A 19,109-nucleotide genomic window follows, 5' to 3' on the forward strand; every position below is an offset into this window, starting at 1 on the left:
CACGTAACGGGCACATAAAAAATTGGTATTGGCAGCATAACAGGGGATCAGCTCTTCATCATCGAATTGAAACTCCCTTCTCTCCTTCGTCGAACTCTGCTCTCTCTCCTGCTCGAATTCGCTCTGCATTTCTCTCCTTCGCCGAACTCTGCTCTCTCTCCTTCGTCGTCTCCTCCTCCCTCTCCTGCAAGCCGAAACCCAACCACACGCCGTCTCCCCAACCAGAAAATAACTCACCCGGAGTGGGAGTAGGAGTCTTTGTGAACCACTGGACAGCAGCAGCAGCAGTAGTTGAACGCGTGAAGGGGAGTCGACATGAACTACTGGACAGCAGCAGCAACACCGATTTGGGGTCGTCGAAACTCGAAAGCAAGCTAAAACCCGACCGATTGGGGGTCGCTGAAATACTTGAAAGAGAGAGACCGAGTTGCGAAGCACCGATTGGGTTCGCTGAAACTCAAAACAGATTGGGGTCGCTGAAACTTGAAACAGATTGAGGTCGTTGAAACTCGAAATCGATTGGGGGCTGGAATACTCGAATGAGAGAGACCGAGTTGCGAAGGAGAGATAGGGTACAGGTGAGAGAAGAGCTGAAACCAATTGGAGCAAAACAGAATGATCCCCTGCAGCGCTGCTTCATTCCTTCAAGTTCCATCGCCTACGTGTCAGCTCACCATTGGTTTCCGATAACTACACATTATAGGAGACACCGGTTTAAAGATTTTCTCTTAACTTTTCGTAACCATAGAAGTAATTGGAACCCAAAGGTTTGGGAGAATTCTAATTTAGAGAGAATAATCACGCGAGCTGTCCCTTCCCTTCCTTGGTCGTGAAATTGCAATCATGCAATGATCGAAAGCATGAAACATCTTCGGGATGCATGTTAAGAAGTAACAAGCACCTCTCCCCCATATGAACACCAGAACTTCCATCAAAAGTGAATTGTGTTTTCCAGTAAGATACGTTCCCTCAGACCGTTCTACACTTCTTGAGAAATATTCTAGAAAAACTTTTTCAGCAAGCAGCCTAGAGTACCAACCTGATGCTGTAAGAACACCGAACTCGAAAGAACAGTTTTAAATTTATACAGCATTATAGATTTCATGTTGTCAGGCTTCATCAATTTCATTTACAAAACTCAATTAATTCTTACCATGATTTAAAACTAACGTTATACACAGGTGGGAAGGCTCCAACACGTCTATCACAATACAAAGCCGGAAGGCAAGAACCTAGTCTAGGCAGAATGCTCATCTGAAAAAAATCCTAGATACAGCATCACTGAGACAACGAGAAAGGCAAAAGTTTTATATTGAATGTTAAAAAATGAATATCAATGACGCATTGTCACTGAAACAAATTGGATTCGAGACTGGAGTGAAGCATGTTCCATTCCTCCTAAGCCACTGCATTATATCTGGAGATCATCGACAGAGAGTTCATTTGCTGTCAACATCTTCAATTTCTGCAAGTAAATACAACTTTTAAGGCATGGTTAATAAGAGGAGGGAGTGATGGAACTGCTAAACCAAAGTTGGAATTGAAATAAATCACCGTAATAAATTGTGGAGGATCATCAAGACTTGATGAGCCTAGAACAACTTCCCTCTTCAATTTAGTTGTAAGCTTGTGGCAAACCCTAAGCTGACGATGAGTATGTTATATGAGTACCAATAAGCTAGAAAAGCAGCAATCATAACTGTGTAGAATGGAAACAGGTTTCATACCTCAGATCTAGTAGCTCCACCAACAATAAATACAAATATCCGCTGGCCCATCTTCTTAAAATCACTAGATGCGTGTCTTAGTATCGAATCACTATAGACCAGAAGGAAAAATAACATTACAATCACGAAAAAGTAAAAAACAATATTGGAGGCGAAAAAAACTTCTATGGTTTGTTTCAATGCAAAACATATTCTTAGTTTAAAGGATTTTAACAAAAATATAATTTAGGAAAAATGATTAGTTTATTCTTAGTTTTTTTTTTTTTTTTCTTGAAACTCTAAATTTTTCTAGTCGCTTAAAAAATCTCTATGTAAAACTAACAAGAACCTACAAAAAGTTGGTAGGTAGTAGTGGTTGTCGAGGCAGAGGTAGAAGATGTGGAGGAAGGAGGGAGGGGGAGGGGGGGTGATGGTGGTACTTGTGCTGAGCCAGACCATTTTACCCATAAAAAAATGCCACTGAGAAGTGCAGGGTGTAAATAATGGTGACACGGACAGAGAGGCGAGTGGGTAGTATTGGTTGCAGTGGCAGTGGTGGTAGATGTGGGGTGAGCGGGAGGAAAGTGGTGGTGATGGTAATGATACTGAGAAGTAGGGGGCAGGAGAGAGAGGGAGTGAGGCCGTGGTGGCCGTATGAATAAGGATGGAAAAAGTAGGTTATAGTTGGGGAAGAAATGAGTGGGTGGGGGAGCAAGGTGGTGGTTAGTGGCGTGAGCGAGTTATACAGGGGTGGTTGGGTGGTGGTAGTGATAGCATGGAAGAGCGGATAGGAGAAGGGATGGTGACAGCAGAGAGTGAGGTGGGGTGAGGAAAGTATGGTGGTGGGAAGGCGGCACGTGCTTGATCTAGAAAATGGCTATGTTCAGCAGGTGTAAGCCATTTTTTTTCTGAAGGGCAATTTTCTGTGGATCATGAAACATTTCTCTTTAACTAAAAACTTTCAATGGATCAATTTTTGGTAAACAAGCAACAAACAGAAGAAAACCAATTGGATCTTAAAAAAACAAAAAAGTGTACTCAGTTAATGGAGAAATTTTTTGAGTTGAATGGACTACTCTGATCCACGTGAGGAAAGAATAACATTAGCACCTTGAATACCCATCATCAGAGTTCCGAGGCCGAGCCCACGTAGGTGCCCGCCTTGATCTAAGTGAATGAGCAGCTGGAGGTTGATTTACTGCTGCAGTGTGAGACGTCGCATGAAAAGTTTGACTTGGGTCATTCAAACATGGATAATCATCTTTTGGGAGTTCACCTTTGCTAAGTTTTTCAATAAGTTCCTGAAAGATTTCCAAAATTTCCGTCAAGTTCCATGTGGCTTTAATGAGAGCCACAAATTTACAGGATGAGTAATCCATCACAAAATGAAAATGTCAACAAGATGCTAGTCACTTAGGCCCACCATTGGTTCCTCCCAAGGGCCCTTCATCGTTGGGCATGCATCTATAAGCAATTGGGGGGGCGCTGAGATAATCCCCAAGTAGCAAAATATGGATAAGACACATGAATGTCAACTAATATGATTGTTAAATCTGGTATTAATCACTAAAAAGGAGAGTAAACTTTATGCCCTCAAGGAGAGTCAGCTTAAGGATTTCACACTTCATCAATGGAAGCCTATAAGAACTTCACTGTTATTAACTCACTCCAACACTGAAACACAGTTCCAGTGGATGGGGTTATGTATCCAGGGTTAACTCCCTAAGGGTGGGTCCGAAGGTTTCTACTCTGGTGAGGTTCCATTTTTATAGTAATTAAAAAAAAGGCTCCAACACTATGGAGGCATGGTCATTAAAGTAGGCCTCAAGCAACTAGATAAATTTGCATTCCATTGTCTCCAAAAAAACAGAAACATAAAAGAAGTTCTAGATTGGCATGGCAAAAAGAACTCATAAACCATACAAATGTTTTTTTAGCTTTTATTTGAAGTTGAAAAGCTTCAATAGCAGTTAAAACTTCGGCTTCAATCATCCCAGAACAGATACATATTGGAAAACCAACAGGATAAGGCTTGAAACATTAGAAACACAAACACTAAGAACACAGATTACAACCTAATTACAAGCAATAGATATAGTTATCAGTAAATGATCATGTTGGAGGTCATAGGCTCAAGTGCATTAGAAGTGAAATGTGGAGGCAAATAGGAAAGCTTGCAAAAACCAAACCTAGATCACAAAGGTACTTCAAGTTCATATTTCCAATAATTTGTATAATGTACGTGCACAAAATGATCAAAAAGGAAATGACTCGGTCTTTACTGTACCTCAATCATTGGATAAAAGCGTGATAGCTGCCACTTTTCTTCTTCGCCAGTACGCTCTTTCCTAGCTGCACGCTTCTTCTGAAAGAGGCATAGTTTCTTTTAGACATTAAACACCAATCAAGCCACATGCACAACTAAAATAATGCATTTACCTTGTGAATATCAAACTTCAAAGAGAAAGCTCCAGTTGAGCTTTTTTTGGTATCTGATGACCCCCCCAGTAACCTCAAGTTATAAACGGCATTCATATCCTCAGGTGGTAACTTTGCTAACTGAAATGAGTTACAAATATAAATTTACAAATGGCATGCATTAGAAGCATTTTCAAAACCGATAATAAAATCACTGACTGCAAAGAGTAATAATACATTGCAGTTCAGTTACCAACCTTCATTATGTTTAGACCCTTTTCACCCTCAAATTTCTCAGGGTAAATGGCTACAAGAATCATTAACAACCGCAACTTATTTTCACGGATTGTATCCTGCAAAAAAAGTTGTACTTCATTTTAAAATACATATACACAAGGAGTAAGGTACATCCATTTTTTTTTTCATTACAATTGTAAGCTATAACCATTTATTGTACAATTGCATACTTCTTTTGTGGTCAAGAATTTGATAACATCCTTCATTCCGGCATCTCCAAAAACCAGATCCTGCTCCAGCTGGCCAAGCTCCCGAAGCCCAGATTCCCTGATAGTCCTGTTAATTTTTCCTGCAATCTAGATAATAAAACCAAATCTACGTGAAACCATGGCTCCTGTATGCAAAAGTAAACACCTACAAAACATTTAAATCATTGGAGGTACGTTTACTTAAAATGTGCACAAATGTATAAGTTACTCCATTCTTCATGCAAGACAAAATTCTTATTCTATGTTAGGAACCCTGAACATAGAACAATTTCTGTAGGATGACAGGGGAACTGTTGACCACAAGGAAATGCCCTTGAATTTATTAAAGTTACAAAGGTGCATAATAAAATCCTGACAGGAGAGATCTTACAAAAGAAAAGGGTAACTATTACATATATTAATGAGATCAAGGACATGATAAAGTAATAAATGGTGTGCGAACAAAAAAATAAAATTAAAAGTTTCTTTCTAGTCACAAGATGCGTAATTCAGGGATCAGCTTTGTTGTGGGCTGGTGCAAAGAAGTTTTGGGGTGGTCAGGGTTTAATCACAGAATATCTGATGAATGTTAGCATGAGAATGCAATGTTAGTGAGTTAAAGTGAGATGATAGGAATGAAAAATGACAGAAAGACACATGCAATGGTTGTACTTGGTAATGGGCAAAGGAATGATTTTTAACACAAGCTCAAGCACTGCTCAGGAAGACCAGAAAATGAACAAGGTTCAAGGCAAGGACAAGAAAAGCAAAAGAATTGATAGCCAACCCATAGGTAGTTTGAACATAAAACTATTTGATGGTTTAATTTGAACCTATCGTAATGAATGAAATAGGCTATGCCCATGTACAGAAGAAGTATACAAAAGAAAACGGAACCTATCATAACTAGGGATGGCATAAAGAGGCCGTTAAAGTAGTGCATAAGACACTCAGAGGGCCTTTTCCAATAAATTCAAAAAAGCATAAAAAGAGATGCCACACTTCATCATGTTGCATTGTTGTGACCAAACTTTTCACAGAAGGTGAAACTACCTAATATTACAAAACTGTTAATGTAAACATGACACAAACCTCTACATGGAGCGAGAGCTTGTCAATTTGTTCACTATACTGTGGTAATGCTTGAACCATCTTTTGCAATTCCCGTGTAGACAGTTCACCTCCATCCCTATAAACAACATGAGCTTTAAGATGAAAATTCATGACGTCATTATAACAGACTGCATATACTCAAAGATTGAATAGGAGTTACAAAACAAAAAGATCATTCTGCCATCTTGTTTGAGCACTAACATGGAAACAAGACAAAAGCTCAACAACGAAATAGGTTACCGTCTTACAATGTCCGAGGACCTAATTGTCAAAAGACACAGGCAGGAAAAAACTACAAGCAAATAATACTGTCAAACCCAGGATGTCTGAGTCTAGTCGTTGGTAGACGAATATATAGACAAGGAATGATGACTAATTCTTTTTTTGATAATTAATAAGATATTTTATTACCAAGAATAGGCTCAGCTCAAGTACACAGGAAGTATACAAAGGAAATAACTACTACACTCTAGAAGCAGGAAAAAAAACTAATACAGATTCAGTACATTATCATCATTCCTTACAAAAATCCTAGCCCACATATTTCAACCTAAGCAACATAAATGCCCAATAAAAATATTCTCAAATCTTCCAACTTATTTTCTTTCTCTTTTCCCATTGCCAGCAACGGTAGAAAGAAGAATTGAGAGTTTGTATAAGAATTTCTAGTGGGGTGGTAAAGGAGAAGAAAAAAAGTTTCATTTGGTTAGTTCGAACAAGGTTTGTCAACCGATTTCTTGTGGTGGTTTGGGGATAAAAAAAATTGAGGTTGTTTAATAAAGCGCTACTAGGGAAATGGCTTTGAAGATATCATATGGAGAGAAATGCCTTGTGGGAAAACATTGTTGATGTTAAATATGGAAGTTTTTTTTTTTTTTTTTGGGGGGGGGGGGGGGGGGGGGGGTGGGGTCAAAACAAATACGAGGTGCGCATGGGATGAGTTTGTGGAAGTTCATTCGAAAAGGTTGGGGGGAATTCTCTAATCATATTAAATTGAAGGTGGGAGATGGGAAGAGGATTCTATTTTGGCATGACATGGTGTGGGGATTCTACACTTAAGTTGGATTTTCCCTCTCTCTTTCAGATTGCTGGGATCAAGATGCAGCTGTGGAACATTGTTTTTCATGTATTGATAATAATATTCAGTGGAATGTTGACTTTGTTAGATATGCCAATGATTGGGAATTAAATGATGTTACTGCTTTTTTTGGGAGACTTTATAGTTCAAAGGTGATGCCGAGAAGAGTATGGTATGTTGTTGGTTCATGCAGGCAATTCCAAGTTCTCCATTTCTTCTTTTTAAAGAATTTTAACTTGTAACAGGAGCTGTGAGTTTCCTTGGAAAAATATTTGGAGAGTGAAGGTACCTACCAAGGTGGCTTTTTTCAGTTGGGTGGTATCTCTTGGCAAAGTTTTGACGACTGATAATCTTAGGAGGAGAGGTGTGTGCATAGCTGATTGGTGTCATGTGCAAGAAGGATGAAGAATCTGTTAATCATCTCTTTCTTCACTGTGAAGTGGCCTTGTCTTTGTGGGATGAGGTTTTTAATCGGACAGGTTTGCTTTGGGTGATCCCTAAGGATGTAGTGGATCTATATGCAGGTTGGTATGGATTAAAGGGAAGAAAGAATGCTGCTGATATATGGAGGATGATGTCATGTCTATGAATTGAAAGGAATGGGATATACTTTCAAGACAAAGAACAATCGATGGGAGAAGTTGGGGACTTTTTCTTTAGTACTTTGTGTTGGTGAGCTAAAACTCTTGTAATGGATGATGTTAACTTTCTGAATTTGTATTAGCTTTTCTTTTGTTTTTAGAGAGATGTAGGTATTTCCTTTGTATACGTCTTGTGTACTTGGGCTTTGCCTATTCTTGGAAATAAAGTTTCCTATTAATTATAAAAAATATATATATACTCTCACCTTTTCCTCATTAACACTCATAATAACTAATCTTCACTCACATTTGTTAAGTACACTATCATGGATAAAGATACAAGGAATGCAAAACAAAACTACTCCCTCTATCCCAAAAATACTGTTTTGGTTCCAAAGACATGACTTTATCTTCCTAGAATGCCCTTCATAATTTTCGATGTGGGCACTCCTTCTATTGAGAATCTGAGATGCCATCTATCAATACAGCATAAAGGGGTAAAGGCTTAAAAGGCTTTGACACCTTGAAAGTGTCATAATTTTTGGATGCCCTATAAAAGAAATATTTAACAAGAAAAATTTACATCAACCTTGAACCATGTTGGATTTGTGCAGCTTTATTCTTTGAAATGAAGTTGGTCATCTTCTCATGCAACCGTTCACTGGCCTGAGAAGATCATTGATTCAAATTCATTAATATAACTCAATTTATATTTATCTATAGATGAAAAAAAAAAAGAACTATAGACATGTGAAATACATCTGCTATATGTGCGTGCCGAAGCTCAAGCCAGACAGGATCATGATCCTCCAAAAGAACCTCTTTTTTCTCAGGTGGACCACTGGTTTTGCTAGGAACCTGAACAATACAATCAATTGACGTACAGTATCCCAAAGGCACTGCAAATAATTGAAAGGATTTATATAAAATTTAAAATGGAGAACTTACCTCATGCACATATTTATTTCCCTCCAAATTCAGTAAATCGTGACACATGGCATCATATGTCCATTCATGTATGATAGGAGCAATCTAAAAATTTAAACGATGAATATTGTAAACAATATAAACAATGTTTACAGTAAGAAAATTATAAATTCATAACAAACACATGCACCTAAAAACCTGATCTACAGATCTGTCGAGGATAAGCAACTCGCATGTTTCTGTCTTAGGGAAGTTCGGAAGTGATTTATATTTCATAATACCATCCCAAACACCAGCAGCAAGCTTTGTAGGAATTAGGTCACGGAAAGTTGTCATTGTAGTTGCATCTAGGGACTTGGCAGCACGATAACGCACGTAAGGAAATTCCTAATAGAATTAAAGATTAGCGTGCTTCAGGAAACTTTTTATATAATACAAATCAAATTCAGGAGTAAAATGTAAATACCCTTAACGAAGCAAAAACTGTAGCAATGCGGTTAGCCATCACATTCAAGCAGGCTACACCTTTTCGACAATCCTCGTCATCTCCAAAAAGTTCCTCTAAAGCCCTTTCATTATTGGTGATAAAACCCTATACCAAGAATATAACAAACAAGAAGTGACAATAATAAGACTTTATCATGAATTGGCACACGACAGTATAATTTTGAATGGAACACAATTCGTCAGCAGCAATGGTTTGTAAAAATCACCAACATTATGATGAAAAGATAGGAGAATCATCAATATTCAATTCAAAATCATCTATATGAAGATAAAAGCATATCGTCTACACTAAATGCACACCATCTATATTATGAATATGGTATTAAACAAGTGACTGTAAGTAGCACTAGATACCTGACTGTCTATAGCAAAGTACTCCAAATTCATCTGCATTTATCACCCAAAGGAGGAATATGTCACCATCTACTTATTAAGACTCCAAACACCAATGGAGGAAAAACAAGGGAGTAAATAGCTGCAGGAGTATTTTCCAAACTGAGATAACTCTTACCTCTTTCAATGCAACTATACGAGGTAAAACAGTTGTATCCTTCTTAATGTGATTAACAAGTTCTCTTGAAATAGGTGAACTGAAGAAAACAAATGCCCTTCACCAATACAAAGAAGATTAAAAAACTGCAACAAAATCAAAACTTCATATAGACAAAACAAGGAAACATAAAGATCTTTCACATACTTCCTGTACAAAGGCTTTCTTCCCGACATATCCGACAAGAACATTATAACACTGCATATTAGAGAGAGAGAGATTAGAGAGGCCCCCATCTATGCCCTGGTATTATGAAACAAAACAGCCCTTTTCAATTCCCAACACCACACTTTTAAAAATAGATCAACAGAAATACAAAATAAAATAAGGCAATGAAGTCACAGGCTTGAGATCAAAAGGGCAAAACCTCACCATCAAAACTGATAGAAAATAAAGACAATCTCTAAGTTGATTTTTGCAACAGAACTGACTAATATGATGCAATTCTTTTTTTAAATAAAATGAAAAAAGAAAGAAACCGTAAAAAATACACAAACGGAAACACAGAGTTCCTCAACCAACAAGAAAACAAAATGTATGTAATTCTGCTCTTTTAGGACTATGAGTATCTACAAACAGTCAAAACAGTTAAACAAAGGAGAACAATTACTTCTCTTTGGATGGTTGGATGAAGTATATAGCATCCATGGAGGGTAATGGCTGTCTTCGCCTGTATATGTCTTCAACCACTGCAGGAAAAATTGAAAACCTAATGACTTCAAGGCAACTAAACCAACTGATAAGATAAAAACAACACATGTTCAACAATTACTTTTCAATTGTCTCATCACTTAAAAAAATCCCAAATGTAAAGCGACTGCTGATTTTATTTATTGCTTGTGTAGACCTTTATTAGAATTTTTTTTTTTTTTTTTGATAGGTAATAGAGAGTATTATTGAAATGAAAGAAAAAGGCATAAGCCATGTACACCGGAAGTGTACAGAAGAACACCTAAATACATTCTAGCTACGCTGATAGACCTTTATTAGAATATATGACAGGCAACATAAAAACCTTCAATAAGGACTGCTACTACCTAGATAGATCCAATGAAAAGCATTAAAAAAAGGGTTCTTTGATCAGTCTAAAGGAAGCTTAACCCCTTCTTAAGTCCAACAATTCCCCTACCATAGTGTCCACATTAGGCATAGTGGCACCATCTTCCAGACCTTCCAGCCTGGTTTACATCTCCAACAAAAAACTAGATTCTGTAAAAGCCTTCCAGCTTATTCCTAAAAGTCAAAAGCAGACAGTAGTCAATGGATCTTCCTAGTGTATCAGCTTTCCAGGAGATGACAAACAGCCAGGTCAGGCCATAGGACTGCAAGGATGGTCAAAAAACATCAAGGCCACCAGAACAGCTCCAAGTACTAAATGACGCGAATTGTTTCTTTTTAGATGAATAAGGGACAAGAATTCCTTCTTATTCTTATTTGTTTGCGGGCTGTTGGGCAGGTTCAAGGGAGTAGATAGAAGTAGATTTTGGCAAAAAATATTATTGACTCCTGTTCTTTAGAGCTTCAAAATGCACAAAAAACAAGGTAACACAAGGTTATCTAAATTCAAAATTAAACTACTTCATTATTAAAACAAGGTAAAAAAAAATCTAAATTCAAGTTTTTAAATTAACAAAATTTCCAGGGTTATCTTTTAAATAGAACAATGATTAAAATCCTAACCATAACACACAACAACAGATGCACTAATCTATCTATTTAACATATTTTTCTATATAACACTTGTATAAATATATAGAATATTCATGAGAAGAAGGGTAGCAAGATCATAAGATTAATCATATTTTTTTCTATCGGTTAAAAAGCATTTTATTGACGAAAGAAATATGCATAACCCAAGTACACGGGACATATACAAGAGCAACACCCATGCATGATTGTCTAGAGGTACAAGAAAATTATGAATGTTGAAGACATAATAACACAGGTAATTACCATCAGCCCCTCCCTTTGAGGAGACAACCACAAATCAAAGGACTCATATTCATCCCAATGGAAATTCCACAATAAACTCAGCTTTTTTAACTCTTTGGTGTCATATTTTTTTCATAGCCAATTCTTAAACAAGATAAAGAAGGGTTGCAGTAGGTTCACAGACATTGTGAAATGGCTTGAATTATGTATTGTCAGCTAATGCATACTCCAGTGTAAAGGATCCATGGAGGCGACTCCAACTAGTTAGGATTTAGGTTAGGTTGAATTGATTTAAGTTGGAAATTCCACATAAAAAATGGAAGATTTTGCATCGGAGGCATCAAATTGACAATGTGATACATATTGATATGAACTAGCATGCAGCATCACATCCTACAGTCAACTCAATGTAGCTTGCCAGATAATTATGAGACAATAACATAGCATGGACTAGGCAGAAAACAAAAATGAACATCACTGAGGGAAAAAAAAAAAAAAAGAGGCCCTTTCAGAAAACTTCCCTATGATCCTTACATGAAACACCTTCGTCTGTGATATCAGCCATCTTGCACGAGTAAGACATTACCTTGACAGTTAGTTTGTCCATGATAAGTACCTAGAGGAAAGAGGTTCAAGGCCAGACATTTAAAAATGAATTACTAGAAACAGAGAAATAAATAATAAGATCAGCAAATAAAAGTTCAACATACATAGACAAGAAAGAAAATGAACAAGAATATTAAGTTAAGGGTTGTAGAAACACATGGGACAAATACTTACTTTATTCATCGATGTACCATCATATATATACACTACATACAATTGACACTTATAACCTCACAGGTTACACTAATTACAACCATGCCCTCTAACACTCCCCCTCAAGCTAGGGAATATATATCATATAAGAGTTCTGCTTTGGAATGGGTAAGGCTGTTTTCAGCCATTTAATAGCATCCAATTAAAATATAACATCTCAGCATTAGACTGTGTTTGACAATGAGGACCAAAACACAGGATTTCTACTGGAATTAAAAACCTTTCAGCTAGTTTTCCCATCTGTCACTACCCACCCGATGGTGCTTCTTGTTTGTTGCTTCCACCACCCCTTTCCGCCACCAGCAATCCGACGCCAACCACGCAAACACCGGTAGCAACCCAGTCTGACGCAACCACCCACTCCAACACAGCCACCACCGTCCTACCGTCGTCCTCCACTCATCGTAGAAATGGTGTCTCCCTTGTCAAAACAGCTGAAACCAGCTATGATTTTTTTCTGTGATTTTTTCTGTCAAAACGTTAGACTCTGTTTTTTTCTTTCTATGCCAAATCTTCCTGTGATTTTATTTTTCACAACCCAAATAAAATGCGAGGCATTATCTAGAATAAACAAGGATGGGCTACGTGATTTTATTTTTCCCAACCCAAACAAGGATGGGAGAGAGCAGAGTGATCGATCAGGTCAGGGATTTGATTTCCTTTATGGATTTTTTTACTATGTGCCGCACATCCATTGTACAACACAGAAAATTATTGAGGGCTGTTTACAGCCTAATAACAGCATGACCGATGAAAAGATATCCTCATTACATAAATCCAGCCTGAAATAAATAAGCTTTAAACAACTACAACACAATGACTTAGGACCAGTTTGGGTGGTGGAGTATTCTCAGCATACACCACTACCATTCATTATTCTATCACTACTTTTCACATACTTTTTACTATTTTATACTTCTATTCAATATTTTATCAGTACTTTTTCACTATTTTTCTCTACTATTCATAGAATATCTGAAATCACCTAAGTACCCAAACGCAACTTGTGAACATATCTGCAAGTTGATCAACAGACTTCACAAAAGGTGTAGAAATGTCACCACTTAGTATCTTATCACAAATGAAGTGACAATCAATCTCTATGTGTTTAGTCCTCTTATGGAACACAGGATTAGAGGCAATATGCATTGCAGCTTGATTATCACAAAATAGCTGAAGAGGAATAGGAGTTGGAAACCCAATCTGTTGGAGGAAGTGTTGCAGCCATGTTAGTTCACAAGTAGTGTGAGCTATTGCCCTGTATTCGGCTTCTGCACTAGAGCGAGCTACCACTGCTTGTTTCTTACTCTTCCATCTAACCAAGTTACCTCTCACAAAGGTACAATAGCCAGTAGTAGATCTTCTATCTGAAGGAGATTCTGCCCAATCAGCATCTGAAAAGGCTTCAACTCTAAGATGTCCATTTGGTAGATATAACAATCCAAGCCTAGGAGCTCGCTTTTGATAACAAAGAATATGAATTATAGCAAATCAATGGGAGACCTGTGGCATTTGTAAAACTGACTTGGTACACTCAGGGAAATCTGGTGATAGTGAGATAATTTAATTTCCCAACAAGTTTTTGATACCTACCTGGATCCCCAAACAACTCCCCTTCCTCTTTAAAAAATGTACGATTTGGGTCCATACGAATGTCAATAGGTCGAGCATCTAACATGCCAATTTCTTCCAGAAGGTCAAGTACATATTTCCTCTAAGATAGGTTGATACCCTTTTTAGATCTGCTAACCTCAATTCCAAGGAAATATCTAAACTTTCCCAAGTCTTTTGTCTGAAACTGATCATGTAAAAACTGTTTTAACCTAGCAAATCCAACAGAGTCGATCACAGTAATTACAATGTCATCCACATATACAACCAACAAAATGTGACCTACATCACTATGTAAGTACAAAGTGGTCTATTTGGCATCCATGAAGACCAAATGCCAATACAGCATCAGAGAACCTCCCAAACCATGCTCGAGGAGATTGTTTCAAACCATATAATGCATGCTTTAACTTGCATACAGTACCTCGGTACTCCCCCTAAGCAACAAACCTAGGTGGTTGCTCCATATAAACTTCCTCATGCAAGTCGCCATGTAAAAATGCATTTTTAACATCCAGGTGAAATAAGAGCTGGTATAAATTAGCAACAAGAGAGATCAACACTCGAACAGAAGAGATTTTGGCAACTAGAGAGAAGGTCTCCTCGTAATCAATGCCACAGGTTTTGAGTGTAGCCCTTTGCAACCAAGCAAGCTTTCATACCTTCCACAAAACCATCAGGATGGAATTTGATTGTATATACCCATTTACAGCCAATGAGTTGTTTACCAGATGGTAGTGAAATAAGATCCCATGTCCCGTTATGGTGAAGGCATCCATTTCATTTTTCATAACTGTCCCCCATCCCAGATCAGATAAAGCATCCTAAACTGTCTTAGGAACAGAAAATTTTGAAAGCTGAGATATACAACATGAGAATAAAGAAGATAAGGCATGATACAAAACAAATTGGCTAGTTGGATGTTGAATAACACAAGAACGATTACCTTTGCGAAGAGCAATAGGTGGAAAGTCTAAAGTACTAGGCAACTCAGGATTTGAAGATGGAGACACGGCTGGTGGGGGCATGGGAGCCGGCAGCCACAAGCAACGCAAGTAAACCTGTAAAGGAACTGGGGGAGGGACTAAGTAGGGTTGGGTAAGGTTAAGTGAGTGTGAAGGAGATAATATAAGTGGGTAATGATAAAGGATCACACTCGACACTTGAAGATGTGTTCGAAAAATAGGATATGGACTCAAAGAATGTAACATCAGCACTCGTGAAGTAGCGTCTAAAATCAGGACTATAACAGTGATATCCCTTTTGAGTTTGGGAATAACCAACAAAGAGATACTTAATAGAATGAGAATCAAGTTTATCAAAGCATGGGCCAACGTTATGAACATAGCAAACACGCCCAAAGATTTTTTGTGGAAAAGAAAATTGCAAAGATGAAGGCAACAAGATGGAGAAGGGAGATGAACCATCAAGAACTGATGAAGGCATACATATAGTTAATAAGGTGACAATCAGTAAGAACACCATCACTCCGAAAACGTTTAGGAACATACATGTATAGCAAAAGTACTCGGGTTACATCTAACAAATGACGACTTTTGCATTCTGATAATGCTAGAGAAAATCAATCTAGTGCCTTTGCTACTTACTTAAGTAATAAAGGAATTGTTCAAACTAGAGCAAATATTAGGCTCAATGCTGGTCAAAATCAAGGACAAGATTTGAGCATCCTCTTACTCCCATTGAGCAAATGTAGATTCATTTGAGTCAGGTTTTGGTTCAACCAGGTGGCTAGAAGGTCCCTTGCCTTTCAAAAATATTGTAACAGATATTGACCATAGCATATAGTTCTTTCCATCCAATTTCACGAAAGTCATAGGTATATTAAAGTTTGGTGTAAGCGACTGTGACTCAAATTTAATTGCCATTGGTACAGAAAAATATCACAATTCCACTTGGAGATAGAAAATTCACACAGAATATGAAATATCTATGAAAAACCAGGGACTACGATTTGGAAAACTAGAAACCCAACTCAAGTACCCGAAAAATCAACCCGAATACCAAATTTCGGCTCTGTATCAGACTAAATCAATCTGTGTCAGTTGAAATAGGCACGTACCTACTCGGAACTGGTCTGTATCGACCTGGAATCAGCAGGTATTAACCCGGATCGGGTCTATATCGTATCAGCCTGTTGTTGTCCTTAAGAACACATATTAGGTTATCCTAACCAAGAAGAAGGGATCTGAGTATTACCTTATCTGCGTTACCAAACATGTGTTATTCCAGATTGGAATAAACTCTTACTCCAAGTTTTGGTTATTCACACTCAAGGATTGGATAGCTTATACCTGCAACCAACCACTCCAAGGCTTCAACTTTTTCTGGTGACGGAGACCCTTTCCGATGACCAATGATGACGGAAAACTTCCCGGTAATCATAGACAATGATGGCAAGTTCACCCCTGGTGCCCAGTACCAAAGACGACACCAGAAACTCGCTGGAAACAACTTCAAACACCTATGGGCCACCGACGACGAAGAGAGAACCCACCGGGATGCATGGAAGACAACGGCGAACTCAGATCTGGTAGCTACAAACAATGATGAGCTTAGATCTAGCCACAAAAGTCAGATACTACACCAGAAAGCGCTCCGACGAGTTCAAACAACAGTGAACTCGATTTGGGCATGAACCACTGTACACCACTTAGCGCCATCCAACAACAGGTATCTCTAATACCATGTAGAAACACATGGGACAAATACTTACCTTATTCATTGATGTACCATCATATGTATACACTACATACAATTGACACTTACCTTATTCATTGATGTACCATCATATATATACACTACATACAATTGACACTTATACCCTCACAAGTTACACTAATTACAAGCATGTCCTCTAACAAGAGTAAAAAAGCAAATTCATATCTCCTTATAAAGTGCACATGGATATAAAAAAGGCACATTAAATACTCTAAAATAATATGCATATGTAAATGTCCAGAAAACTACTACAAGCTACATATACCTTCCAAGTTGATTTTGAATCCCCTGTTTTGGCCGACTGAAGCATTTCATGCAATAATCCTACACATGAATGAGATTTGAATTAAAAACAAACAGTATTAAGTAAATTACTAAGCGTTCAGTCAATTATTTGGCCCTACCTAATCTCTAATGAATTTGGGAGACTGTCAGATAGTCACCCAATTCATGATAACAAAATAACTTAAAAGTTCTAAAAGAAACATAGACTGCGTGGATCATCACTGCAACAACATACAGGCATGCTCCAAATGAACATCTTTTTCTCTGATCTACATTTAGTTGCCAAGAAAACTTAATAAGAGATTTAAGTCTCTGCAAAAGATTTATTAATGATTGTATTTTACTTGTCAAAAAAAGTTTCTGCAAAAAAACACTGTTATATAAAGCACAGTTGAGTGGACTTTCATTACTAGGTTATACATCGTGTGAATCCAAGAATTAAAAACTTGGTTAATTTTCTTTTTGCTCGGTAACCACCATAGGACAAAGAGGATGTCAGCAAAATCATTGATCAAAGTCCCTTACAACTTTCACTGCCATTAACTTAAAAGAGTTAAAAATGAATTACATCAGCAAGCAGATGCATCAAATACTTGAATAGAAAAAGAAAATAGAAAAAATAGTTTGAAGGAGATTATAGAAAATAGAAATTTATTCCCAAGTTACAATGTAGGAGAAAAAACACACGTTATCAAATTGGAAAAGCAATAATACTAGATATTCGTGCATGAGAACAATCAATTGATTGAAACTGGAGCAGAGAAATTTCAGCAAGAGGACCATCAGTTTATACGACTTGTAAGCACCATCATGAGAAGCTACAGAGCGCTCAAACTCCATTGATCCTTCTGGCCCCAAAAAAGGATGGTATAATCAGTGAATGGAAGATGCAATTATTATCTTCTTCATACCAGAAAACATCTTCTTTTAGCCATATCATTGGTAGATGGTCATGGTTCCTAAAACTCAAGTATGATAAAATGCACCATGCGAAGTAGATGGTTTACAGTCCCCATATATACACCACTTTGATTTTCATCTTTGGGTGACTTAGAATTTAATGCTTCCATCATTCTGTCATCTCACTACTCAATTCTTGTTTCTAGTTCATCCGCATCAGTCCAAGCTTTGAATTCAACACTTGGTTTTGTTAACTGAAATTTCATTTTATCTGAGAGAAAGTTTGCGGTTGAATCCATCTTTTATGGGGAGTCACACTGCTACTGCTAGTCCGCTACACCTTTGTTTCAATTTCATTACATCGGTCCGCACTTCAAATTTAACACTTAAGAGCTTATTGGCGAAACACTCATTCTAGCTGAAAGAAAGTTCACAAATGAATACATACCTTCTCTACGGGGTTGCCACTCTTCAAGGTTTAAGTTCCAAAGTCCCACCGCCCAACCAGCGCCACCATACTCATGGAACCACCAATAACCTAACCTATACAGGCTATACTCATCTTTCCTTCCACCCAACACTTGAATTCTCTAGCTTGCTCAAACGTAACTACTCGAGCCTAAGTATTGTTCTTAAAAAACAGGTATGGCCGCTAAGGCAGGCAGCATCATAAGGTTTAGACCGAAGTGAGCGTGGAAATACTGACACCTTCGTTTTATTACAAAATGCATTAACCATTGGAACACATAAATATGTAGCACTTGAGAACTTACATTTCCAACCACGAGTAATGCAAATAATCGACCAGAACAAATTACTTCCACATCCAGATTTAACAAAAACATGTAAGAAATCAACTAAGAGTTTTACTAATGAATTCCTTACCGAAACCAACCACTGCGAAAAAATTATTAAATCAGAATGAGAGAGAGAGAGAGAGAGAGAGAGAGAGAGAGAGAGAGAGAGAAACAGTTCGTGGAGGGAGAGAAGATACTCACGGTCACGGCTGATTTGTCTGAAATTCTTGTACTCGCCGGCATGCGAAGATGAGTCAGAATCGGACATCGACATAGTCCTAGAAGACTCTGATTCTCTGTCTTCTCCGTCCAATTGATCACTCGGAAATCGAAATCGGGGAGGGACAGAGATCGTGAACTGGCTGAGGTCAGGGGCTAGAGAGAGAAGGGAAACTCGGACGAGAGAGAGAGAGAGAGAGAGCGTGGCTTTTTTTAATTCAATTAGCACATTATTAAGGCCGTTTAACTGCACAGATCAGATGGATAAGAAAAATGTGATATTTTAAATAGTAATATTAAAATATTATTATAATATAATTTTTTAATATTAAATTTTAAAAAAATTAAATTTTTAATTATATTTTATATAAAAATTTAAAAAAATTATAATAATAAATTAAAATAGATTAAATTTTTAATTGTAGTTAATCAAGCGGGGCTA

The 19,109-nt window shown here is 37.5% G+C and overlaps 1 protein-coding gene across 2 annotated transcripts; it reads right to left on the reverse strand.

The window, feature by feature from the left end:
- Nucleotides 1–1,062: 1,062 nt before the first annotated feature.
- On the reverse strand, nt 1,063–18,891 carry LOC122280767 (SNARE-interacting protein KEULE-like). 2 transcript variants are annotated; one of them, XM_043091784.1, is made up of 21 exons: nt 18,650–18,891; nt 16,732–16,790; nt 11,832–11,913; nt 9,976–10,054; nt 9,513–9,563; nt 9,327–9,423; nt 9,170–9,202; nt 8,775–8,900; nt 8,507–8,695; nt 8,330–8,413; nt 8,141–8,239; nt 7,971–8,047; nt 5,702–5,798; nt 4,592–4,717; nt 4,382–4,477; nt 4,146–4,265; nt 3,994–4,071; nt 2,817–3,007; nt 1,728–1,818; nt 1,555–1,644; nt 1,063–1,465 (listed from the first exon to the last, which is right to left on the reverse strand). In XM_043091784.1, the coding sequence occupies exons 1-21, from the start codon at nt 18,720–18,722 to the stop codon at nt 1,412–1,414; spliced, it is 1,992 nt and encodes a 663-aa protein (XP_042947718.1). In that variant the 5' UTR covers nt 18,723–18,891; the 3' UTR covers nt 1,063–1,411. The 2 variants fall into 2 exon arrangements, with proteins under 2 accessions (XP_042947718.1, XP_042947719.1); XM_043091785.1 differs by lacking the exons at nt 16,732–16,790; nt 18,650–18,891 and adding an exon at nt 15,808–16,574.
- Nucleotides 18,892–19,109: the final 218 nt, after the last annotated feature.

The sequence above is a fragment of the Carya illinoinensis genome, chromosome 11 (assembly GCF_018687715.1).
Source record: "Carya illinoinensis cultivar Pawnee chromosome 11, C.illinoinensisPawnee_v1, whole genome shotgun sequence".
Lineage (NCBI taxonomy): Eukaryota > Viridiplantae > Streptophyta > Magnoliopsida > Fagales > Juglandaceae > Carya > Carya illinoinensis.